This window comes from Dendrobium catenatum, unplaced genomic scaffold, assembly GCF_001605985.2.
Source record: "Dendrobium catenatum unplaced genomic scaffold, ASM160598v2 fragScaff_scaffold_8, whole genome shotgun sequence".
Lineage (NCBI taxonomy): Eukaryota > Viridiplantae > Streptophyta > Magnoliopsida > Asparagales > Orchidaceae > Dendrobium > Dendrobium catenatum.
In genome coordinates this window covers 665,932-691,502 of record NW_021318470.1, presented here as the reverse complement: position 1 = coordinate 691,502, position 25,571 = coordinate 665,932, and the positions used below count along the sequence as shown (strand labels likewise).

The 25,571-nt window shown below is 33.7% G+C and overlaps 2 protein-coding genes across 9 annotated transcripts; one reads left to right on the top strand and one right to left on the bottom strand.

Annotated features, from left to right (window-relative positions):
* Positions 1-2,912: 2,912 nt before the first annotated feature.
* On the top strand, positions 2,913-8,600 carry LOC110112303 (transcription factor-like protein DPB). Of its 7 annotated transcripts, none has more exons than XM_020844482.2 (11): positions 2,914-3,134; positions 3,392-3,715; positions 5,724-5,931; positions 6,013-6,080; positions 6,168-6,211; positions 6,848-6,904; positions 7,033-7,173; positions 7,277-7,345; positions 7,470-7,568; positions 7,934-8,004; positions 8,111-8,600. In XM_020844482.2, the coding sequence occupies exons 3-11, from the start codon at positions 5,750-5,752 to the stop codon at positions 8,289-8,291; spliced, it is 912 nt and encodes a 303-aa protein (XP_020700141.1). In that variant the 5' UTR covers positions 2,914-3,134; positions 3,392-3,715; positions 5,724-5,749; the 3' UTR covers positions 8,292-8,600. The 7 variants fall into 7 exon arrangements, 6 of the variants coding, with proteins under 6 accessions (XP_020700141.1, XP_028552581.1, XP_020700142.1 ...); XM_028696748.1 differs by having other exon boundaries at positions 3,389-3,715; XR_002305012.2 differs by having other exon boundaries at positions 2,913-3,715; positions 7,470-7,539; positions 8,111-8,177.
* A 2,916-nt stretch (positions 8,601-11,516) lies between these two features.
* On the bottom strand, positions 11,517-25,023 carry LOC110112290 (30S ribosomal protein S20, chloroplastic). 2 transcript variants are annotated; one of them, XM_020844461.2, is made up of 3 exons: positions 24,815-25,023; positions 24,556-24,728; positions 11,517-11,904 (listed from the first exon to the last, which is right to left on the bottom strand). In XM_020844461.2, the coding sequence occupies exons 1-3, from the start codon at positions 24,975-24,977 to the stop codon at positions 11,680-11,682; spliced, it is 561 nt and encodes a 186-aa protein (XP_020700120.1). In that variant the 5' UTR covers positions 24,978-25,023; the 3' UTR covers positions 11,517-11,679. The 2 variants fall into 2 exon arrangements, with proteins under 2 accessions (XP_020700120.1, XP_020700119.1); XM_020844460.2 differs by lacking the exons at positions 24,556-24,728; positions 24,815-25,023 and adding exons at positions 20,956-21,128; positions 21,215-21,428.
* Between the last annotated feature and the right edge of the window lie 548 nt (positions 25,024-25,571).

The window sequence follows — 25,571 nt, the reverse complement described above, 5'->3', positions numbered from 1 at the left end:
TGTTGTCATAATTTGGCCCTCCTAAAAATAAAAATTAAAAATTAAAATGAAAATTATAGGAGAGTAAATTTTTTGTTGCCCTTCTAAAAAAATCACTTTTACCCCCCCTAAAAAATCGGTCTTAATTTGCTCAATATTCTTTCCAAACACCCCTTTTAAAAAGCTTTTTTGTATTAATCCTAATAATGACAAGTTTTAATCTACCGCTAATTATAAATACATACATTAAAATATCTGTTATTTTTCACATTTAGTTCTAATATTTTATTTCATACTTTTACAACAATTTTATTATACAATTTTTCTTCTTCTTTTTTCTTGCTTAACTTTTTTTAAACAACTTTTTGTAATATATTTATATTATTTTTAATATTTAATTATTTTTTTATTGAATTTGCCCCCTAAAAATTGAAGCTGGTTCCGCCCTGCCCCTCTTTATGCTTGTTGTGGATCATTTTTAAATGAAATGAAGATAATATAATCTGAACTAACAACTTGTATGATTTTTCAAGGAAAAAAAATATGATTGTCATTGAAAGTTTTGTTATTCATCTCTGTTGTTCAGCATTTTTTCTAAAAAAGAACAAACAAAACGTAAATTTGAACTTGTCACAACTAAATGGAGGATGGTTTTGAATGATATGAATGATGAAAGTGAAATGGGCAGGATCTTGCTGTCGTCCTAAAGAGCTTTATGTGGTGTTGCTGTAAATGCAAATAGCTGAATTGTAGTATAAATATATAAGATTTGGATATTATATATGAAATTTTTACTCTCTTTTTTTTGCATTCAATTGATTTTGAAATGATTTTAAAAGATTTATGATTTTGTTTTTCAAATTGCAATTATAATTTTTATTTTATTTTTCAAACTGTAATCATAATTTTTATTTGATATCTATCTTTTTGCAATTTTTTTTTTAAAATTGTATTAGGAAATTGTTTTTTATGGAAGTTTTAAAATAATATATTTCTTACAATAGTTTTAAATTGGGGAATAATAGTAATTCTATTTGTGTGTGTGGAGATAGAGAGATGTATGTTGAAAGAAATTGATAAATAGATTAATTTAAATGAAATGAGAGATGTTTTTTATTTGTTTTCAGCAAATTTAATCAATGTTATATAGTTATTAAAATCAAATTTCTTATCTTATTGACCAAAATAAATCATTTTTACAATAGAAATTATAATTGTGCGGAAACAAACTTTTTTCATGGAATAATGCGCTATGAGAAGCCTATTAACTTTCAATTTAAATCTGCGTAATCATATAACTTAAAATCAACTTTATTTATTTATTTATTACAGCAATCCTAATTTTTATATGAAAGATAGATAAAATGTAAAATTGCTTATGAGCTTAAGAAAAAACTTATTATAATTTAAGATTAATTCAAAATGATCATATCATTATCTAAAATAGAGACAATAAATGATTAAAATTCAAAGAAACAAAAAATATAAATCTATAGAAGAAACTTTTTGTAATTAATGTGCACTTAAAAATGTTTGCAAAGTTTAAAATAAATATTAAATCTTAATTACATCAAATTAAACAATTGAAATTTAAAAAATCCTTATTGTAAATTCCATTTGTAACCAAAGAAGAATGCTCATATAGCAAGAAGTTAGGATTTAGGGCAATTATTAAAGTTAAGAAGTTCAATTCATATTATTTAAATCACTAACGTAAGTGGGACCTTTATAATAATCAGAAAGATTGATATACATTAAGATTTTGTTTGAAATAATTTTTTTATTATTTCACTTTTCAGGTTGTAATCATAATTTTAATTTGATTATTGATTTTTCTTTACTTTAAGAGAAATTTGTGTAATAGAATGATTTTTTAAGCAGCTTTCAAAAAAAGTTAATTTGACATGTCTAGTGGTGTGAAAATAGACTGATGGTTTGGGTCCAACCTTGAATTAAGTCGAACCAAATCTAGTCAGCCCGAATTTGATATGTTTAAGAAACGAGACAAATTCTATTCTGAACACTCGCTTTGGGTTTGAAGAAAAATTAGAACTTAAAAAAAGGCTTTTTTCTAACTTAGTAATAATAATGTTCAAGATATTTGATAAAAAAATAAGACTATTTTGCCTACTAGTAAAAAAGTTTAAGCAAAAAGATATTAAACAAATCTTTTTTGAGATTGACAAGTCAAGTTAAATCAGATCTGTTTAAAAATAGGTTGGAAAATCCTAACCGATTTATTAAATTTGTCAACCTGAAACCAAATTTTTCGGCTGGGTTTCACCAATTGAGTCATTTATTGACAACTCTGTCCACTATCACACTCGTAGATTTATTTTTACATAAATAATTTTGTAACATCCACATAAATTCTAGACTAAGAAGCATAATATTCAACTACCAAAAAATATTATCAACCAATTACCAAAAGTATATATATATATATAATATGTTTAAAATTTTCTTAATTATTTTAAATTTATTTGTAATTTGTAATTATTCTTCTTCGAAATAGTAAAAATTTGAATGGTATATTTGTATTAGAATATAAAGGTGTTTAATAATTCTTATTAATTCTTCTACTATTACATTTTAATCTTTAAATTTCGAAAAACAAATCATTAATTATTTTCTCTGCCTCTTTTGACAGGGATCAAATGCAAATGCACTTCAAAATAAATAAAAATCTCATTAAATATACAATTAAATAATTCAAATAATCATTAAATATATAATTAACTAAAAATTTTATTTTTTATTTTTATTTTAGGGGCAAAGCCCATTAAAAAAAATTATCTTTTTCCAAAAAAAAAAATAATAATAATAATCTTATTAGTTCATTGTTGATACTGTTACTTACTATTTACACACATGTCAATAATACATATTGTACTGTCAATATTTGCTCTTCTTCCAAAGAAACATTTTCCTCTTCTTGTGTTCTCCTTCTAATCTCTCTCTCTCTCTCTCTCGCACACTTGATTGGAGCAGAAAACTGTAAACCCTAGCTATACCCCCTTTCACATTCCACCACCCTGTGCTGCGTCGCTGATGCCGAGCTCCTCTCCTGGCTCCGCTTCCCTTTATGTGCTATAGCTTGAGGCATCTGTCTGTAACACTGCCGCATTCTTCTTCTCCTCCGCACCACCGCTGAGGTTAGGGTTGTCATTAGCAAGCTGTCCTCCCAAGTCTCCGCCTTGCTTCGTTACTTGAAATCACGATAGGAAAAAGATATATTGATTGCGTTTTACCATAGATGAAATGGTGGTGTGGTTTTCTCTTTCTTTTCAGTAGACATTTTTGTCCCTTTTTTTTTCTTTTGTACGAGGGCGGGGTAGCGTTGAGGAGCGAAAGCTCCGAACCTCTCAGCCACGCCTATGTTAATTTTGACATATTGTCCCTTTCCCAGCAGGGCTCATTTATGTCGTAATGTCTGTTTGTGGAGAAGACAGGACGGACTGACTACCCATATTTTCAAGTCCCTGTCTTTTGAAGTCTGAACATATTTAAAAAGGCTAACCATGCAATACTTGGCGGGCTTTGAGGAGATACTTTCTGTTGTATTTAGCGTTTATAATGATATACTGAGCCTTGAGGAGGCTTATTGTACATAATTTTGTTGCTCTCCAGCTACCCCATTCATGCTTCGGTTGGATAAGGCCTAAGTGAAAGTATAGGCTACTCAAAAAAACTTGTACTGTTCATAGTGCTCTAATTTGAGTTATCTAGCAACTTGGTTTGTGTGAATGCATAATTGATTCTTTGTTTTTTCTTTTTTTTTTCTTTAATTTTTCGTATAAGTATGTTTCAAAATTTCAGGGTTAAAATGAGATAGCTTGACAGATGAAGTGCAAATGCTTTTCAGTTACTAGAGTATTTATTTCTTCTACTCTCTCAAGTGCCACTTACTAGGAGTTATTTTGTAGAATTTTCAATAAGTGAAATCCAAAGAATTGAGTTTTTCCATAAGCTTTTTAGTCTTTAAAACCTTTGTATTTCTTTATTTATTCTTGTATCACATGAGACTTGTGTCTTCTTCCAACCTGAATTTTCAATCTCCAAAGTGCATCATGATGCATTTTCTCTGGTAAACTTGTGGTATAAATGTTGTTGAGGTTTCCAAATGTAATGCATCCACTATCTGGCATTTGAAAGTTATGACTTTTTTATTGTAGATTGGTTGCAAGTCACATGAAAATATCATTATGGAATATGTTTTCTTTTTCCTAATTCATGTGATGACTGATGATATCTTGGTGTGCTATGTTAAAATATTTTGAATTTATATACAATAGATAGGGATATAAATAATATAACATTTCTAGAGTTAAGCTTTGATGGTTAAAATAGATAAATGCCTCAAAAGTTTTATATGATAAAAGGATATAATGGAAATTTACTGCTAAATTAAATAAAATTGTAATTAGGCCAGATATGTTGTTTGTATTTGAGCGCATTGGATAATTAAAAGGTTGTTGAATGCTATGTTGAGCATGGTGGAAATGGGATTATCGAGATGATTGTATGACAAAATTTGAAAGGATAAATTAATGAATGATTCTATTTGATGGACAGTTGGACTAACATCTATTAAAATATGATAATTAAAAATAAGCAGTTCAGACATATATAGGAATGGTAGTATTTCACCATTAGACCAGTAGATAGTATTAGTGTCCTAGGATTACATACGAAAATGATGGAATTGATTTTTACATGGATAGAAGTTCAAAAAGTTATGTTTACACATCTTGTTCACTTAGAATGAATAGATGGAAAATGAGAATTCATAAAGCCAACCCAGAGTGTAAGGATAAGGTTAATGATGACTATTTTGTTAAAGGTGTAATCAGGAGTAGTTAAATGTTCTATATAAGCACTTTTTTAATTTTAGTTGACTGATAACAAAATGAAGAAAATTCAGGAGTAGTTAAATGTTCTATTTCCACCGTTCCATCAAGTTCTTGTGGAATTTAATTTTGGTTTATAATTATGACTTTTGATTTTGGAAGTCCATAGTATGTTTTTTCATATTGGTTGTTGCATATAGCCGACAATCACATAATTCTTTGTGAGGAGAAAATTCAGAGTCACAATAAAGATCTTATAATTTTTTGTTCTCATTTTTTATTAGGGTTTAGTATAGAATTGTGAATGAAAAACTGCACTTGGCGTTAAGAAAACTGCACCTGCATGTAAATGATGAAGAAAATTGTATTTGCTTTTTTTCTTTTAATTCACCATCAGTTAATTAGTTTTGGCAGAAACCCTATTGCTTCAGTGGTTGTTTCTATTCAAATTATTGCATCAATGTTGCCTTAATCGAAAGTTCTCTCTCATTATTTGGGATCACTTTTTATTTTTGTTTATGTTTTTTTTTGTACTGTTTTGTTTATGTTTTAATATGAAATAAAAATATGCTTGGTTTCTTAAATAAGTGTTGTTTGATTTTATTTGATATTGCATAAAACATAGATGATGGACAGTGATGGTGTCCCACAGCGGCGGTAATTGATGGCCGGGTTGTGTTTCATTTAAAAAAAAATGAAAACATAAAAAAAAATAGCTTGATTTGTTTAAAAAAATGTAAAAAAGAAAAAAAATCAAACATATTTTTTAAAACAAAAATAAAAGTGATCCCAAGCAACCCATTAGTGTCATCAAGCTTTGAAAAATTAGAGTTTTCATTTCTAGGATAAGATATTATTATTATTATTATTATTATTAGGTCATTTCCTATGCAGGAACTATAAAATTTACCTGGAAAGAGATGGAAACTGACCATTTGGTAGCTTTACCAAGTGGTATTAATGAAGAAAAGATTAGCCAAAGGAATCAACTGTACTCATTAGGCGAAAATGGCGGAGCCATGGCACCATCTCCTTGTGGCAGTATTCTGAGGCTAAGCAATGCTTGCACGCAAGAAGATGGCAACTTCCTGGCTTCTGAAAAGTGCTTTCTTATGACTGCTGAACTTTGATTAAATTATTTCTAGTAATTTTTTATGTTCCAACATCTGTTTACCTTGAGCAGTGCAGATAAAATTAAGAAGAAGGTATCAAGAATTATAGGATGGGGATTAAGACGTTTCAGTAAGATAGGTCGGGCTATATTAGAAAGTTATGCGTTTGAACATATTTAATATGGATATTTTCTCAATAGTTATAACTCATATTGTTGTGTTTTAGTTTGTCAGAAGGTGCAATCAAAGGGAAGAACAACCTACAATGAGGTATTCTATCAGTGCTGATTCCTACTTTCTTTGTCTGTGCTTGTGATATTTATAGTGTATCTGAAGTTAAATTAAAGTTTTATATTGTAATCAATTTTTAGTTTATTTGTCGTATTATTCGAATACTTGATTGTTTTCTTTAGTATAAAAGGCATAAAAAAGTGAAATTCAAAATCTTATAACTTGTAAGTGTTTTTTTGAGTGGCTGAGTGGCTTTACCCTCAGAGATGGTATATGAAATGAGCATATATGTGAAAAGGTTGGAGTAGCTCCAATGGAAGAGAAGATTAAAGAGAGTCGCCTTAGATGATTTGGTCACATAAAATGGCGGCCTTCCGATGACCCGCTTAGGAAAGTAGAGGTATTAGATATGATTTATGTTAATAAAGGTAGCGGTAGAACTAAAAAGACTTGGTTAGAAAATATTAGAAATGATCTTTCTTTATCAGACGTAAATGAGAATTTGATTGGTGATTTGAAATGCATGTCAGATCTATTTCAGCTAATTTGATCTGAATGACATCCATTAATTCTTGTTATTAAAATTCACAAAATTAAGATTTTTTCTTTCTGAAAATAATTTGATTTGAAATTAATTTGCTTTATGCAGTAAGTTTATTCTGTATTTCCGTCCAGGTTGCAGATGAGATCATTGCTGATTTGGCTACACTGAACAAGAGCAGCGAATTTGAAGTTCGACTCAACCAAAATTTTTTTTTTTCAGAAACTTTATTTAATAAAATTTTGTTGTTCCTTTTCATTTATTTGAATAAGATAAGATTTGAGACACTAACATTGAAGTACTTTTCATGCTTGTTTAGTTTGATGAGAAAAATATTCGGAGGAGGGTTTATGATGCATTTAATGTTCTCCTGGCAATTAATGTTATTGCAAAAGACAAGAAGGAAATACATTGGATTGGTTTTCCTAATACAAGCACCAAAGCATTAGAAGATTTGAAGGTTTACCATCTTCTAAGCTTTGCAGTAACTTATCACATGATAATCATAAATGAGTATTATAAGAGTTATGATCTTTTGTTTTTTTGTAATGTTTATCTAATAGAGAAGGCACATGAATGTAACAAATAGAATTCATGAAAAAGCAAATTATTTGAGAGAATTAGAGGCAAAGGTAAGCTTATTTTGGTCCACAATTGCATAGTTTTTATTCACTGTTTATAAACATAGCTATCATATTAAGATATATGACACTCATCTGTATATGCTGATATCTTTTTGCTTTTGGTGCTTTGAAGGCTTTTGACATCCGAAAGCTTATCGTTAGGAACCAGCATATGCATTGTTCAGGGAATGCTTCTTCTGAAGGTGTTGCTCTACCATTTCTGTTGGTTCAAGTATGTTTTCTTTCCTCAAAGGCAACGTGGCATGCTTGCTGTCACGACTGTAGGAATGGCAGTTGCATTTCTAGAGTGGCTGCAATCAGCTAACCTACCAATCAATATGTGCAATGCCCTTTATATGTTTCTTTTTCTTCTTTCTATTAGAAATTTACTGTTTGCTTCTTTCTGCATATTGGCCAAGAATCACAGAATGAAATTTGCTTTATTAATATTAACGGCATCTGGTTTATGAATTATGATGGGATGTATATTGTCCTTTTTAATAGAGAATTTATTGTCAAATTTCCTCTTTATGTTCTGCTTTTGCCTTGGCCTGCTAATTCAATCCAGTAACCTTCTACAACTTCCTGAACAAACAGACTAATCCAAAGGCCACTGTTGAAATTGAGATTTCCCAAGATATGCAGTTGGTTCATTTCGACTTTAATGGGTGATAATTATTTATTCTCATTTACCTACTGTTTTTGGTAATTATTTACAGCTTTCTCAACAGATTTTTTCAATTACTCCTTTGTTTTGTTCTTCCTCTTCACCAGATCTCCATTCTCTCTACATGATGAAGCTGCCATTCTGAAAATGATGAGATGTCCCCAATCAGCTGCAAAGAATCAGTTTTCTTGCAGTCCTGCTCGTGCTTTGAACAGCATCAGAGATGAAAATGGGAAGCCAATGAAGCCAGCTTCTTTCTCTTGGAACTCTGAAAGCTTGACCCTATAATTGGAAATTTTATTTTGTGCGGATGCCGTCAGGGTCCGGAGATCAATCAGAATGCGTCATGTCTTTTTTTTTTGCTCGGTACCGTTGCTCGATACTGCTCGGTATCGGGTGACATGGCGCGTTCTGGTTGGTCTCCAAACTGTCTGATATCCGCACATAATAATTCCTCCTATAATTGCTATCAAGCATGGAGATGTATTTTGTTGTGATCTTCATATTTACTTAGTCGCTTGAAGGTTTATGACTTGGCGACTTTGTTTTTTGATTTCTTTGTAATTATGCCAAGGCTTGTCAATGTAGACTTAACATAATGTAGAACAGTAATTGTAATCTTAACGACTGTTGGAATGGCAGTTGCATTTCTAGAGTGGCTGCAATCAGCTAACCTACTAATCAATATGTGCAATGTCCTTTATATGTTTCGTTTTCTTCTTTCTATTAGAAATTTACTGTTAGCTTCTTACTGCATATTGGCCAAGAATCACAGAATGAAATTTACTTTTTTAATAAAAACGTCATCTGGTTTATGAATTATGATGGGATGTATATTGTCCTTTTTAATAGAGAATTTATCATCAAATTTTCTCTTTATGTTCTGCTTTTGCCTTGGCCTGCTAATTCAGTCTAGTAACCTTCTACAACTTCCTGAGCAAACAGACTAATCCAAAGGCCACTGTTGAAATTGAGATTTCCCAAGATATGCAGTTGGTTCATTTCGACTTTAATGGGTGATTATTATTTATTCCCATTTACCTACTGTTTTTGGTAATTATTTACAGCTTTCTCAACAGATTTTTTCAATTGCTCCTTTGTTTTGTTCTTCCTCTTCACCAGATCTCCATTCTCTCTACATGATGAAGCTGCCATTCTGAAAATGATGAGATGTCCCCAATCAGCTGCAAAGAATCAGTTTTCTTGCAGTCCTGCTCGTGCTTTGAACAGCATCAGAGATGAAAATGGGAAGCCAATGAAGCCAGCTTCTTTCTCTTGGAACTCTGAAAGCTTGACCCTATAATTGGAAATTTTATTTTGTGCGGATGCCGTCAGGGTCCGGAGATCAATCAGAATGCGTCATGTCTTTTTTTTTTGCTCGGTACCGTTGCTCGATACTGCTCGGTATCGGGTGACATGGCGCGTTCTGGTTGGTCTCCAAACTGTCTGATATCCGCACATAATAATTCCTCCTATAATTGCTATCAAGCATGGAGATGTATTTTGTTGTGATCTTCATATTTACTTAGTCGCTTGAAGGTTTATGACTTGGCGACTTTGTTTTTTGATTTCTTTGTAATTATGCCAAGGCTTGTCAATGTAGACTTAACATAATGTATATTATATGTACAACTCAATGTGTAGAATGTTTTGTATGCATTTAAATAGTGGCGAGGAAATTTAAAGATGTTCAGCTGTTTTTTTTTTTTTTCTGATTATAAATCCCAATATTTTGTTTGGAATTAACAAATTCCAAAGGCTCTTACTGATTTTGGCTATGTAAAAGCTTTGCACATTCAGGAGGTGAAATCTAATAAGAACACCAAGAGTGAAAAGAATGAAAATAGAAAGAAAATTCATTAATTAAAAATAGAAAAAATTTTAAATTGATGACAAAAATATGTTAATATGTTTTAATATATTTTTTATTAGAATGCTTATTCAAAGTTTTAAATTTATTTTCAGATTGGTGTTATAAATAAAAGAATTTATATTATATTTATCTCTAATTTAATTTAATTTAATAATTTTTAAAATATTCTGCTTTTTTTCATGTCCTGTTAATATATATTTTATTTTAATTTAATTATGAAAAATATAATTTTAATGATATAGTAGCACAATTAGCTTTTTGATATTTAAAATATATATATATATATGGCATTTAAAAATGCAATAAAATATCAAAACTTTTTTAATAAAATAATTCGCAAAATATCAAATACCTTTGATAGTTGAATATATATATAGATTAAATTTGCATGGCTTGTTTTCTTCTTAGGGTAGAGCTTTATAATTTAACGATTAATCAATGCATGCAAGTGATCCTTTGGCTACATAGAGAATTTAGGCAACTATAAAAATAATTACATGGCATCCAACCCAAAAATATCCTCTAGTGATTATATTAAATCATTAATCATAATCAAACACTTACAGATTATGGAAGTTGAGATTGATTTAGCAATCCAAAATTAACTTATATCCCAACTCCCAACGTTGAGAAACATAACAGGAAATTTAGAAACAATGAATATTTGATATCGATAAAGCTTATTCTAATCCACAATACCTAGATTTCAGGTGTTACCATGAATAATGTTCTAACTTTGAAGTTTAGTGAAAAGATGAAGCGCCTATTTGAAATAGCTGCAGCTTTTTATAAAGTTGATTATGAACTTATTGAGTGTAAAACAACTTAGGCTTCGTTTGGGATAACTTTCTTACTGCATTCTAAAGCAGTTTTTTCATATAAAAATTTATAATTCAAAACATTTTTTTGTACCAAAGAGTTGATGTATAAAGCAGTAAAAAAATTGTCCCAAACGAAACTTTGGATACTCTTGTTGTAAAAAGCAAGTTCCCACCATAAAAAGTTTTTAAAAAGAGTGAGAAAAAAGCAAAAAAGCAATAGTCAAATAAAGTTATAATTGTCTGAAAAAATAATAACAAAATAACGAAAAAGTTGTACCAAGCAGACCCAAAATTAGTATCAAACATTTAAGTCACTTTCCATTCAATCATACAACAGCAGGGGGTGTCAACTTCAGGTCACGGGTCGGTTTCGGGTCGAACCCGAAACTGACCCGGCACTATTCGGGTCAACCCGAACCCGACCCATTTTTGAAAACGGGTCAATTTTCCTGACCCGAACCCGACCCACTTCGAGTCCGAGTCAACCCGACACGACCCGAATGATCCGTTTCCAACGAAAAATTGCTAATTTTCGGGTAAAAAAACGGGTCTATCTCCTCTTTTTCGGGTAAAAAATGGGTCTATCTCCTCTTTTTCGGGTCAGTCTCAGGTTGCTGGGTCAAAATCGAGTCAATTTCGGGTCAAAGGGTTAACCCGACACGATTTTTGAAACGAGTCGAAATGTTGAACCCGAACCCGACCCATTTCAGGTTCGGGTTGACCCTAACCTAAAATTTTCGGGTCGGGTCGAGTCAGGTTTTCGGGTCGTGTCAAATATTGACACCCCTACAACAGCGGTACCAAGAAAGCCAATAATCATTTCCAATAGGAATATGACAATAAATTTTTTCAGGAAAGAAAATCACTACACTCAAATTAACTAAGATATCAACTTAGCTAGGTGCACATTTAAACTCATACAGAAGAGATAATTTATAAATAAACACAAAGATTAACAATGCCAAAGTAATGTTCGTAGCATTCAAGCAGTAACAGCAGGAATGTACCAACCATGGTGGATTTCAACGGTCTTCTTCCTCCTTGCAAGGCGTGACTTCCTGTGTGCTCCAGTGTTCTTATGCAAAGTGCCTGATTTTACTGCTTTGTCAATTGCTGAATAAGCCTTCGCAATCAGTTCTTCAACTGAACGGATTTCCTCAGCTTTGGCATCTGTCTTCTTTTTTAGAAGATCAAGCTCTTCGAAGGCCTACATTGGATGTATAAATAATCAGCAGGATAGTATAGATAGGAAAGAAACATTTTATAAACTAGAAGAATATATATGAAACTAGTAAGAGCTGCCATCAATTACAATTAACCGTTATATAATCTTGTGTTTCATTATCGCATTATATGCAATTTAGTACAAGCAACTAAGATTCCTAAGGAAATTATAGGAAAATGAAAGAGTATAGAACATTCGATGCAATAAAAAAATTAAAAAAAAAACTCACTATACGTCTTAAGAAGGACCACATGGTAGTACCAGGCTAAAAAGATACAGAAGTTTGAGGCTCTGAGCTATAACTGAAGGTTCTAATCTAATTGGGCATAAGAAGAAGATTATTATATGATTAAAATGTCTTTCAGGCATAATAAAGACAGGCAAATAGATTTGAGAAGAATCTACTTGATGATGATCGAGATGGCAGTTTTTCCTTGATGCTCAAGAATTAGCCTTTGAGCTAAATAACTAACGATAAAAAATGATGCAGACAATTGGAAAGATTTTGTTTTAATGCAAAGAAACAAATAAAAAGCTCATGATAAAGTGACAAAAGAAGAGGATTGCTATTCAGATGACCGTAGAGAAAACAAAAAAAGGTGTTTTTTTTTCAAAACTAACCGGCAAATTGTACAAGCTAACCTCACAAAGAGGATCGTTTGTAAAGTCGAAAGTACAACCTTTGAAGATCTGTGGAGTAGGTCATGCTTGATTTGGTACAATTACACTGTTATTGTGTTTATATTTTCTTGTATAAAATAAAATTATAATACTCATACAAAGAAGGGTGCTCCATAAGTTGGCCTTTTTGTTAATAAAGTCATAAGAGGTGCATGTGCCAAAATGATGATTTTCTAGACATATAACTCAAAATTATCTCTTTATAAGTTAAGCAGCAGAAAAACAAAACCAAATAAATCTCAATAACTAAAGAAAGAAGAAGATAAGATATATAAAATAGAGAAAATGAGAGAAACTTAGAAAAGAAGTCTAAATATCATGATCACCATAAATGTAGTAAGAAAAAAGACAATAAGGCCATAATTAGAGTTTAAAATAATATTTTTAAAAAATTATAAGGTGAGGGATTTTAAGATAATTTTAAATAGAAGAAAATAATCATGAAGTGTAAATTGCAAAGTAAAACAGTGGTGTTGAGGTGACTTGATGAGGTCATCGATAGGAGATTTCGGCGCGTCTATCAGAGACGACCACGGAGATCGACGACCATGATTGCTAGCCTTTATTTTTGATTTTACTTGTACCATCAGTTTTCATATTATGCTTTTATTTTCGTAGTTTCCCATTTTACCCCTGAGGGTAGTAGTTGCTTTTGTAGCCCCAAGGGGCATTTTAGACTTTTGCACTTTATTTTCTTTGGAGCCTATTTATATGGCCATTGATACAAAGAAGGGTGCTCCATAAGTTGGCCTTTTTGTTAATAAAGTCATAAGAGGTGCATGTGCCAAAATGATGATTTTCTAGACATATAACTCAAAATTATCTCTTTATAAGTTAAGCAGCAGAAAAACAAAACCAAATAAATCTCAATAACTAAAGAAAGAAGAAGATAAGATATATAAAATAGAGAATATGAGAGAAACTTAGAAAAGAAGTCTAAATATCATGATCAACTTAAATGTAGTAAGAAAAAAGGCAATCAGGCCATAATTCGAGTTTAAAGTAAAATTTTTAATAAATTATAAGATGAGGGCTTTTAAGAAAAATTTAAATAGAAGAAAATAATCATGAAGTGTAAATTGCAAAGTAAAACAATGGAGTTGAGGTGAATAACTTTGAAAAAAAAAACAACCAACCAACTATACCACACTCATTTAGTTTTATCTGGTCTAATAGTTCTTTTCATGATTTTCTTCCATTATTTTATAGGATAAAATTTATTCTATGAAAAAATAAATTCTTGAATTTTTAAGAGATGTTAATTATAGAGTATGGCATGTTACTTATTATAGTTTCATATCTAGTATTAGTGAAAATGAATTAAATGATTTAACTATCATAAAAATTTCATATTTCCACCAAGTTTTATCTACGGATGAATTACTTATTTCTATACATAAAATTGGTGGAGAAATATTAGATGCTCTCATTAGAATATCCAAAAGCTTAAGAACGCAATTATTGTTAAACCAAATCACTTTATACTTTTACAGGTTATTATTATTTCTAACCTGCACTTGCTGCCACCGGTAAGTTGGTCTGCCATGATGTCTGGCAAGGTGGTTAGAGCAGCTCCTTTAATCATTTAGCATACTATTATAAAAGATGTATCACTGTAGCATCTTTCAGTTAAGGGAAATACGACATTTGTTCCCAATGTCTTTCTTCTTCCTGCTTCCATTCTCTTCTATGGTTTTGCTTTACAGGTCCTGAAGCTCGGTGCTCTTTCATGGTATCAGAGCAGGTTATTCCCTAACGCTTTCGCTCGCCATCCAAAGCTAACTTCATGGCCAATACCGAAGCATCATCCACGGCAGCTGAGCCGATGACGCCCACCACCGCTCCCCCTGCTCCCACCACCGTCCCGGTTGTCCCACCACAGCTAAAATTCCTTATGTCGAATATCAAGTTTGTACTCAATGTACAGCTTGTTGCCTCAAATTATCCCATTTGGCAATCCCAGGTTTTAAAAATATTTGGCGCAAATGGCTATACTGGATACCTCGACGGTTCTATACGTCTGCCTCCCAAACATCTTTCGGCAGATTCCTTCTCAGTGAACCCCGAATATCTCTCCTGGCATTTAGTAGATCAAAAGTTGGTTGCTGCTTTGTTTTGCTCCATTTCTCGGTCGTTACTGCCGTATGTGCTCAATTTCTCAACCTGCACTGACATTTGGCATACGCTGGAACATCGCCTACAAGCCTCTACACGCTCGCGTCTACTCCATCTCAAAAACGAGCTACATCATCTCAAAATACAAGATAAAACTATGTTTCAGTATCTGTCTGACATCAAACAACGTGTGGATGTTATCGCCTCTGCTGGAGCGCCCATTGAGACTGAAGATGTCATCTTCTACACTCTCAATGGACTACCTCAATCATATAATGCCTTTAAAACGGCTATCCGAACCAGAGCTCAACCCATCGGCTTGGATGAACTTTATGCACTTCTCTGCAATGAAGAGGTTAACATCTCTTCCAGAACAAGCCAGCCTGCATTCTCCAGATACATAACTTGCGCTCGCTGCTTTTCGCGGTCGTCCTCGTGGTACCTCACGCGGGCGATCCTCTACACCTCGAGGAGGACACACCTCTGCCCGGGGCACTGGCCGTCGACAAATGCCCTCAGTAGTATGTCAAATTTGTGCAAAGCAGGTAACTCCGCTGTCTCGTGCTGGTACTGCGCAGATTTCTCCAAAACAGTCGCCACGAGCGCTTATTGCTCAGGAGGACAAATCGGCTTCTAGCGAATAATTCTTAGATACGGGTGCCACCTCTCACCTCATAGTCGACGCAAATCAGCTACAAACCGTTCAGGCATACACCGGTACATCCAATGTTCAAGTTGGAGATGGTTCCCAACTGCCTATTGCGAATTCTGGAAAAGGCATTCTTCCAACTCCTGGTCATAAGTTACAGCTCCCACATATACTCCATGTTCCCAAACTAACACATAATCTCATCTCTGTTTCTCGTCTACTCAAAGATAATCTATGCTACATTGTTTTCAACAAATCTGGCTTCATTCTTAAGGACTCCTAGACGCACCAAATTTTACTTCAGGGTCCCAATCAACATGGTCTCTACCCTATTAATCTGCCTCTCTCAGTTAAGTCTAGCGGCCAACACACTGCTCCTATTGCTCTCTTCACTACTCCATCTAAGTTCAATCACTGGCACAGGCGTCTTGGACATCCCTCTCCAACTACTCAGCACAGATTATCTGCCATCCTCAAATTTTCTCCTTCCAGCCCGTCCAAGCATCACTATGACTCATGTGTTCGAGCTAAATTTCATCGTCTTCCCTTTAGCTTATCTAAGTCTACAACTACGAAATGTTTAGAACTTCTACATTCCGATGTATGGGGACCGTCCCCAATTTTGTCATCTCAATGTTATAAATATTATCTTCTCCTAGTTGATGATTTTACACGCTTTTCCTAGGTATTCCCTTTAAAATTAAAATCTGACGTTCTCCCTGTATTTCGGAATTTCAAACTTCTTGTTGAAACTCAATTTCAAACGAATATTAAGCAATTACAAACTGATAATGGAGGTGAATTTATTAACCAACCATTCAAACAATTTCTGATTAATTCTGGGATTGCTCACCGTCTCTCATGTCCCTACACACACCAACAAAATGGCTTAGCCGAGAGAAAACATCGCCACCTCCTCGAAACAATGAGATCACTCATGTTCGAAGCCAACATCCCCACAAAACTATGGGTTGATACCTTGCTAACCGCTGCATACCTTATTAATAGACTACCCACAGCTGCCTCGCCAAAGGTCTCACCCTATCAAGCCCTTCACAAAGTTCGGCCAGATTATAATTCTCTTAGAACCTTTGGCTGCTTATGTTATCCCTGGCTCCCTCCTCCTCATCGAAACAAACTTCAACCACGCTCAGTCGCATGTGTTTTCCTTGGCTACGCCCAAGAGTCCTAAGGATATAAATGTTACGATCCCTTAACTAATCGTGTTTATGTCTCGAGACACGTTACCTTCTTTGAAAATCATTTTCCCTTCAAATGTTCACCGGCACCTACTCACGACATTGTTACCACAAATGACAATTCATCTCCGCTTACATTAGTACCAGCCTCAACCACTCATACTAGTTCTCCCGACACTGAATCCTCTCATGTGTCATCCCAACACCTCACACCAACCTTAACTCCTACCCTTTCTCAACATTCCAACAGTACAACCAATAGCACCTCCACTTCCCCATCTCTAACTTTACCCATTAAGCATCCTATGCTCACTCGTTTTCAAAGTGGCCATTTAAAACCAAAAGTGCTGATGGACTTATCACATCAGCTAAACTCGCCCCCTCCAACTTCCTTTGCTGAAGCAAATAAATCTTCAATTTGGAGGGCTGCCATGTAAACTGAATTCCAGGCACTTCAAAATCAAGGGACTTGGTCTCTTGTAGAACCATCTCCCGAACAAAATGTACTATGATGTAAATGGTTATTCAAGACAAAAGCAAACCCGGATGGCACAGTTGAGCGCTATAAAGCAAGACTTGTTGCACAAGGATACAAACAGGAATTTGGTATTGATTATACCGACACATTCAGTCCGGTAGCAAAGTTTCCTACAATTCGTTTGCTCCTTATCCTTGCTGCACATTTTCAGTGGCCTGTGTTACATTTGGATGTCTCTAATGCCTTTTTACATGGAAAACTTCAAGAACCAGTCTTCATGAAACAACCATTGGGTTCTGTTGATCCTCAACATCCCTTACGGGTCTGCAGAGTTCACAAAGCTATTTATGGCCTCAAGCAATCACCGCCCAATGGTTCTCTACCTTCTCCAGTTATCTCATACAATATGGATTTCAGTCTTCCAAAGAAGACCCTTCGTTGCTTATGCTCCGCACTAAATCCATATCACTCTACGTGTTAGTATATGTAGATGATGTTCTACTTACAGGCAATGACCGACCTGCCATGAACCAGCTCATCGACACATTGAATGTTCGTTTACGAATGAGAAATCTGACCCTGTTTCTCACTTTCTTAGCATTCACATTCAAAGCTTGCCTACCGGGTTCATCCTCAATCAGACAAGATACATAGCAGATCTTCTTACTAAAGCGGGAATGCAACAAAGCAAGCCAGTGCTCAGCCCATTACCTGCTAAAATCCCAGCTATTCTACCAACGGACGCTAGCTTCTCTCAGCCCGCTTACTACCGTAAGCTAGTCGGCTCGCTGCAGTATTTAACTATTACAAGATCGGATCTCTCTTTTGCAGTAAATTATCTATGCCAACAAATGCACAATCCCTCCGATCGACACTTTCAGCTTCTGAAACGTGTCCTGCGATATCTCAAAGGCACGCAACACCTTACTCTACCTATTCAGAAATCTGAGCTCAATCTCACTGCCTATACAAACTCGGACTGGGCTGCGGATTCTGTAGATCGCCGATCGGTAACAGGCTTCTGCACATTCTTAGGTTCTAACCTTCTCTCTTGGCATGCTAAGAAGCAACCAACCGTTGCTCACTCCTCTACCGAAGCTGAATATCACGCATTGGCAGCTGTTGCTAGTGAACTCATGTGGCTACGGTGTCTTCTAGCTGATTTTAACATCTCTTTCGATGCTGCTACACCCGTTTACTGTGACAACATCTCCACCATTGCGTTGGCAAACAACCCTGTTTTCCATGCGCGAACCAAGCATATTGAAGTAGATTATCACTTCATCCGCGACTGCATTGCTGCGAAGCAACTTATTGTACACCACATTTCTTCTCAAGACCAGCTCGCCGATATCTTTACTAAAACTCTATCTGCCACAAGGTTCACAGCATTGAGAGACAAGCTAATCAATTCTTCCTGAATTGTTACCTTGCGGGGGGGATGTTAAACCAAATCACTTTATACTTTTACAGGTTATTATTATTTCTAACCTACACTTGCTACCACCGGTAAGTTGGTATGCCATGATGTCTGGCAAGGTGGTTACAGCAGCTCCTTTAATCATTTAGCATACTATTATAAAAGATGTATCACTGTAGCATCTTTCAGTTAAGGGAAATACGACATTTGTTCCCAATGTCTTTCTTCTTCCTGCTTCCATTCTCTTCTCTGGTTTTGCTTTATAGGTCCTGAAGCTCAGTGCTCTTTCAATTATATCCCTCTAACAATGAGAAAAAGGAGAAAAAGAGAAAGGCAAAGAAAAGTGCATTACAAGGAAAACAAAAAAATTCCAAAGAACATTGTTGCACTGATAAATTAAGATTTTGTTTGGGGTAGTTTAAGCTTTTCTATTTTTCTCTCAAAACCTCCTTTCTTAACCACAATTTCAAAAATATTTTTTCAGAAACAACATTTTTAAAGGCAAAAGTTTGAAGTAATTGTGAAAAAGTTATATTCTAAAAACACATTATTTTTTACTAATAGTCACAAAATTAGTTGAAAAAGTAGTCTAAATAAAGCTTAAGAGAAGAATGGAAAGAGAAGGGCACTCCTCATGCAATCTTTAAGCACCTAACTCAACTTGGGCTTTGAAAGTGAGATCAGCATTTCATATGAAGAATTCACTAATGGTTTTAATAAATTATTTTAGGAATGTTAAAAATTGATAGAAAATATTGTTATAACAAGAATGAAACAAAGTCTTTTAAGAAACTTGTTGATTCATCAAAGAAAGAAAATGATTATCTTTGCTAGATATTCAAAAACCGCATGGTAACATATTATCAGCATTTCATATGAAGAATTCACTAATGGTTTTAATAAACTATTTTAGGAGTTTTAAAAATTGATAGAAAATATTGTTCTAACAAGAATGAAACAAAGTCTTTTAAGAAACTTGTTGATTCATAAAAGAAAGAAAATGATTATCTTTGCTAGATATTCAAAAATCGCATGGTAACATATTATCTTTGAAAAATAAAGTGGCTAACATGAAAAATATAATAAATGTCATAATTTCTTCTTATTTTAGTGCTTCAACTCTTTGTAATAATGAAAATTTTCAAAACATAATTAGAATTCTGAATGAATAAATTGCTAAGCTCAATGGTGGTGACGAACCGATTGAGGATTTATTGCAAGTTAGCAGGAGATCCTAGCATGATTAAATTTTGTAACAAATTCAACAAGATCATGTATTTCTATTGTAAGAAGGAATGACATATAAAGAGGAATTTGTTATTCTTAAGGAAAAGAAAGCAAAGCAAGCATAAGAAGGGAAATTTAATAGCTGCAAAAATAGTTGTATTTTGGTCTGAATGTCTGATTATAATGATGCGTTTTTGGTGATTGAAAAACAATAAATTTTGGACTTTACTAATCCTACTCTCATGTATTTTAATTTGATTTTTTTTTTTTTTTTGAATGACACAAGTTATGGTGGCTATGTGCGTATGGGGAATGTATTTGTATGCAAGACTATAAGTTCTGCCATTATGAAGTTGAGAACACAATGGAGGTGTGACTAGTTCGTTGGCTGGAGTAAGATATTTACCATATCTAAGGAAGATTCTAATATCCTTCAGTAGTCTTAATGTTGCAAGATATATAAATGACTGTAAATTCTATAAGATGGCTTTGATTATCTTAAAGGTAAGACTTAATGGGCTCTATGTGTTGTAGAGTGCATTGTCAAGTGGGGATGTGTTAGATTCAAAATTGTGGAAGCAAAGAAGAGCTAGCTTCTAAGAAGCAAAGAAGTTTCATGAAAAAAGAGGCAAAAATTAAGGGAAGATTTTTTGAGATGATCAAGCGGATCATGTTTATGTTGCACAGTCTACCACGATGCAAGCCATATAAGCTCAAGATTTAGAATGAGGATATAACACTTAGAAGCTGTGAAAATTCAATGACGAGTGTGCGTTCAATATTGATGGATCCATCTTATTGCACAACAATTATGTTGTAAAGGTCTGACGCAGGTTTTTTGATGAGGCAAAATACAAATCAGTGAATTTGCGCAATATTTTTCCCGTAGGGGCTTGGAGAGATTGAAGATGTTGGGGTGTCATAGACACTACTAAGTAGGTACATAGGAAATTAACCTCCAATGGATAGATTGTTACGTAATAAGTGCAGAAATTATTTTCTATATATCTATCTATAATTGTTCAGCTATCTATCTATAACAGTTCAGCTCTGTTCAACAATGCCCAAAATGTCTCGCGAAAACTTCCATTTACTAGTTAAGCATTCCAATTTTTTGACGAGAAAGAGTTCAATTACTTAAATTCCCTTTTGGAGAGACCGAAAAACTGCCAAAAAAAACTCCATATTGACTAAAAAAACAAAGGAAAAACTTGACCATTATACGAGCGGAAATCTTGAAGGAAGGTTTTAGATAACATGATACCTTTCTCATCCGGGTCTTGACTTCGGATTTCTTCGCCTTGTTATAGATGCGCCTCTTCTCGGCCTGGCGAGCCCTCTTCGACGCTGAATCGGGCTTTTTAGTTGTCGCTGCCTCGCAGACAACTGATCTCCGCATTGGCTTCGGCTTCTCCAATGCCCTAATTGGAGTTCCACCTGACACTCAAAGTACAATCAGTTCGCAAGCAAGCAATCGAAGTAGATGGAGAGAACGCAGAGAGGATAAATCATAGATTGCTTACCATTGGGAAAAGCAACGGAGGAAAGATTCGAAGAGAATGCTAGGGTTTTGATGACCGGAAAGCGGCGAGGAAGAGCTCCGGTGCAGCATCTGACGCTGGAGGCAACGTGAGAGAGGGTTTTCGGCTTGCAGGGAAGCACAAGGCAGGTAGCGACTGCTGCCATTTTCGCCTTCCCAATCTAATCCTTCTGCATTAACTTATCTCTTCTTGCTTTCCTTTCAATTTTATTTTTACTTTTTTTATTTCGTGAGATTCTCAAATTTATTTTCTACAGTTTGATATCAATTTCTTTGAACTTCTGGAACCCAAAAACTCATTTTCTACTCCAAAATATAATGAGAAAATTTAGAAATTTACATATATATCATTTTATACCATCTTATTTATATATCTAACACCCAAAATTTTAATATTACATACATACCACCCTATATATATATATATTTTTTTTTACCCCCCCCAATACCACCCTATATTATTTTAATATCAAATATATCACTCATATTTCCTTTCTACTTTTCATATATTTCATTTCTACCACTTATATTTGATATGAAAATGAATTATGGGTGGTATGTATGTAATATTAAAATTTTAGACATTAAATATGTAAACATAATAGTATAGAATGATATGTATGTAAATCACCCAATATAATAAAACTGTAATAGAATTCCATTTCGTCCGCTTCTTTATCTCGCTGCCAAAGTTAATCTTCTTTTTCCTCTTTCGTGTGATTTTTTTGGCAAATCTTAAACACAACAAAAATAGCGTGTGTGAACAGTGTGGCGCTTCCATCTTAGTGGCAACCTCCATGCTAGCTTGGACAATCTTCCGCCGTTCAACTTAGTCTTCGTAGGAAGAGAGCATTAAAGGCCTCAAAGTGTGAACAACGTGGTATTAATCGTGGGATTCTATTTACTAGCTTTTGTTTTATGTTTTCTTTTGCAATTGCTTAAAAGACTTGGCTCTCTCTTGTATTTTCTTGCCTAGCAATTTAAACATCGCGAATTTCTTATAATTTGCTTGACTTTGATGCATGAGTAAATAATTGTGGAGCTAATATTTAATTTTCTTTTAAAGTTCTTGTGTAACTCCCCATTGCATCACATCATGACTAACTTTGAAAAAAGACAGTTTCAGCTCCCATTCCCACCCACCGCCAAAAAAAAAAACAGCCAACCAACTATACCACACTCATTTAGTTTCATCTGGTCTAATAGTTCTTTTCATGATTTTCCTCCATTATTTTATAGGATAAATTTTATTCTATGAAAAAATAAATTCTTGAATTTTTAAGAGATGTTAATGATAGAGTATGGCATGTTACTTATTATAGTTTCATATCTAGTATTAGTGAAAATGAATTAAATGATTTAATTATCATAGAAATTTCATATTTCCACCAAGTTTTATCTACGGATGAATTACTTATTTCTATACATAAAATTGGTGGAGAAATATTAGATGCTCTCATTAGAACATCCAAAGGCTTAAGAATGCAATGATATCCCTCCAACAATGAGAAAAAGGAGAAGAAGAAGAGAATGGCAAAGAAAAGTACATTACAAGGAAAACAAAAAAAGTTCCAAAGAACAATGTTGCACTGATCAATTAAGATTTTGTTTAGGACAGTTTAATCTTTTCTATTTTTCTTTCAAAAGCTCCTTTCTTAGCAACAATTTTTAAAATGTTTTTTTCAGAAACTGCATTTTTAAAGGCAAAAGTTCGAAATAATTGTGAAAAAAGCTGTCTTCTAAATAGACATTATTTTTTACTAATAGTCACAAAAGTAGTTGAAAAACTATTCTACACAGCTTAAGAGAAGATGGAAAGAGAAGGGCACTCATCATGCAATCTTTAAGCACCTAACTCAACTTGGGCTTTGAAAGTGAGATGAGCATTTAATATGAAGAATTTTCTAATGGTTTTAATAAATTATTTTTGGAGTTTTAAAAATTGATAGAAAATATTTTTCTAACAAGAATAAACAAAGTCTTTTAAGAAACTTGTTGATTCATCAAAGAAAGAAAATAATTCTCTTTGCTAGATATTTAAAAATCTCATGGTAACATATTATCTTTGAAAAATAAAGTGGCTAACATGAATAATATAATAAATGTTATAATTTCTACTTATCTTAGCACTTCAACTCTTTGTAATAATGAAAATTTTCAAAACATAATTAGAATTCAGAATGAATAAATTGCTAAGCTCAATGGTGGTGATGAACCAATTGAAGATTTATTGCAAGTTAGCAGGAGATCTTATGAGCAAGGGTCCCCGTCTAATTGTGGCATGATTAAATCTTGTAACAAATTTAACAAGATCATGTATTTCTATTGTAAGAAAAACTGACATATAAAGAGGAATTTATTATTCTTCAGGAAAAGTGAGCAAAAGCAAACATAAGGAGGGAAATTTAATAGCTGCAAAAATAGTTGTATTTTGGTCTGAATGTCTGATTATAATGATGCTTTTTTGGCGATTGAAAAACAATAAATTTTGGACTTAGATATTTATCATATATAAGGAAGATTCTAATATCCTTCAGTGGTCTTAATGTTGCAAGATATATAAATGAGTGTAAATTCTATAAGATGGCTTTGATTGTCTAAAAGGTAAGACTTAATGGGCTCTATGTGCTGTAGAGTGCATTCTCAAGTGGGGATGTGTTAGATTCAACATTGTGGAAACAAAGAAGAGCTAGCTTCTAAGCAGCAAAAAAGTTTCATGGAAAAAGAGGCAAAAGTTAGGGGAAGATTTTTAAGATGATCAAGCGGATCAAGTTTATGTTGCACAGTCTACTACGATGCAAGCCATATCAGCTCAAGATTTAGAATGAGGAGATAACACTTAGAAGCTGTGAAAATTCAATGACGAGTGCGCGTTCAATATTGATGGATCCATCTTATTGCACAACAATTGTGTAGTAAAGGTCTCACGCAGGTTTTTGGATGAGGCAAAATACAAATCAGTGAATTTGCGCAATATTTTTTCCTTTGGGGCTTGGAGAGATTGAAGATGTTGGGGTGTCATAGACAGTTATTTGGTCTCTGACCACTACGTAGTGGATAGATTGTTACGTAATAAGTGGAGAATATATATTATATCTATCAATAATAGTTCAGCCCTGTTCAATACCCAAAATGTCTCGCGAAAAGTTCCTTTTACCAGTTAAGAATTCCAAGTTTTTGACGAGAAAGAGTTCAATTACTTAAATTCCCTTTTGGAGAGACCGAAAAACTGCCACAAAAACTCCATATTGACTAAAAACAAAGGAAAAACTTGACCATTATACGAGCGGAAATCTTGAAAGAAGGTTTTAGATAACATGATACCTTTCTCATCCGGGTCTTGACTTCGGATTTCTTCGCCTTGTTATAGATGCGCCTCTTCTCGGCCTGGCGAGCCCTCTTCGACGCTGAATCGGGCTTTTTAGTTGTCGCTGCCTCGCAGACAACTGATCTCCGCATTGGCTTCGGCTTCTCCAATGCCCTAATTGGAGTTCCACCTGACACTCAAAGTACAATCAGTTCGCAAGCAAGCAATCGAAGTAGATGGAGAGAACGCAGAGAGGATAAATCATAGATTGCTTACCATTGGGAAAAGCAACGGAGGAAAGATTCGAAGAGAATGCTAGGGTTTTGATGACCGGAAAGCGGCGAGGAAGAGCTCCGGTGCAGCATCTGACGCTGGAGGCAACGTGAGAGAGGGTTTTCGGCTTGCAGGGAAGCACAAGGCAGGTAGCGACTGCTGCCATTTTCGCCTTCCCAATCTAATCCTTATGCATTAACTTATCTCTTCTTGCTTTCCTTTCAATTTTATTTTTACTTTTTTTATTTCGTGAGATTCTCAAATTTATTTTCTACAGTTTGATATCAATTTCTTTGAACTTCTGGAACCCAAAAACTCATTTTCTACTCCAAAATATAATGAGAAAATTTAGAAATTTACATATATATCATTTTATACCATCTTATTTATATATCTAACACCCAAAATTTTAATATTACATACATACCACCCTATATATATATATATTTTTTTTTACCCCCCCCAATACCACCCTATATTATTTTAATATCAAATATATCACTCATATTTCCTTTCTACTTTTCATATATTTCATTTCTACCACTTATATTTGATATGAAAATGAATTATGGGTGGTATGTATGTAATATTAAAATTTTAGACATTAAATATGTAAACATAATAGTATAGAATGATATGTATGTAAATCACCCAATATAATAAAACTGTAATAGAATTCCATTTCGTCCGCTTCTTTATCTCGCTGCCAAAGTTAATCTTCTTTTTCCTCTTTCGTGTGATTTTTTGGCAAATCTCAAAC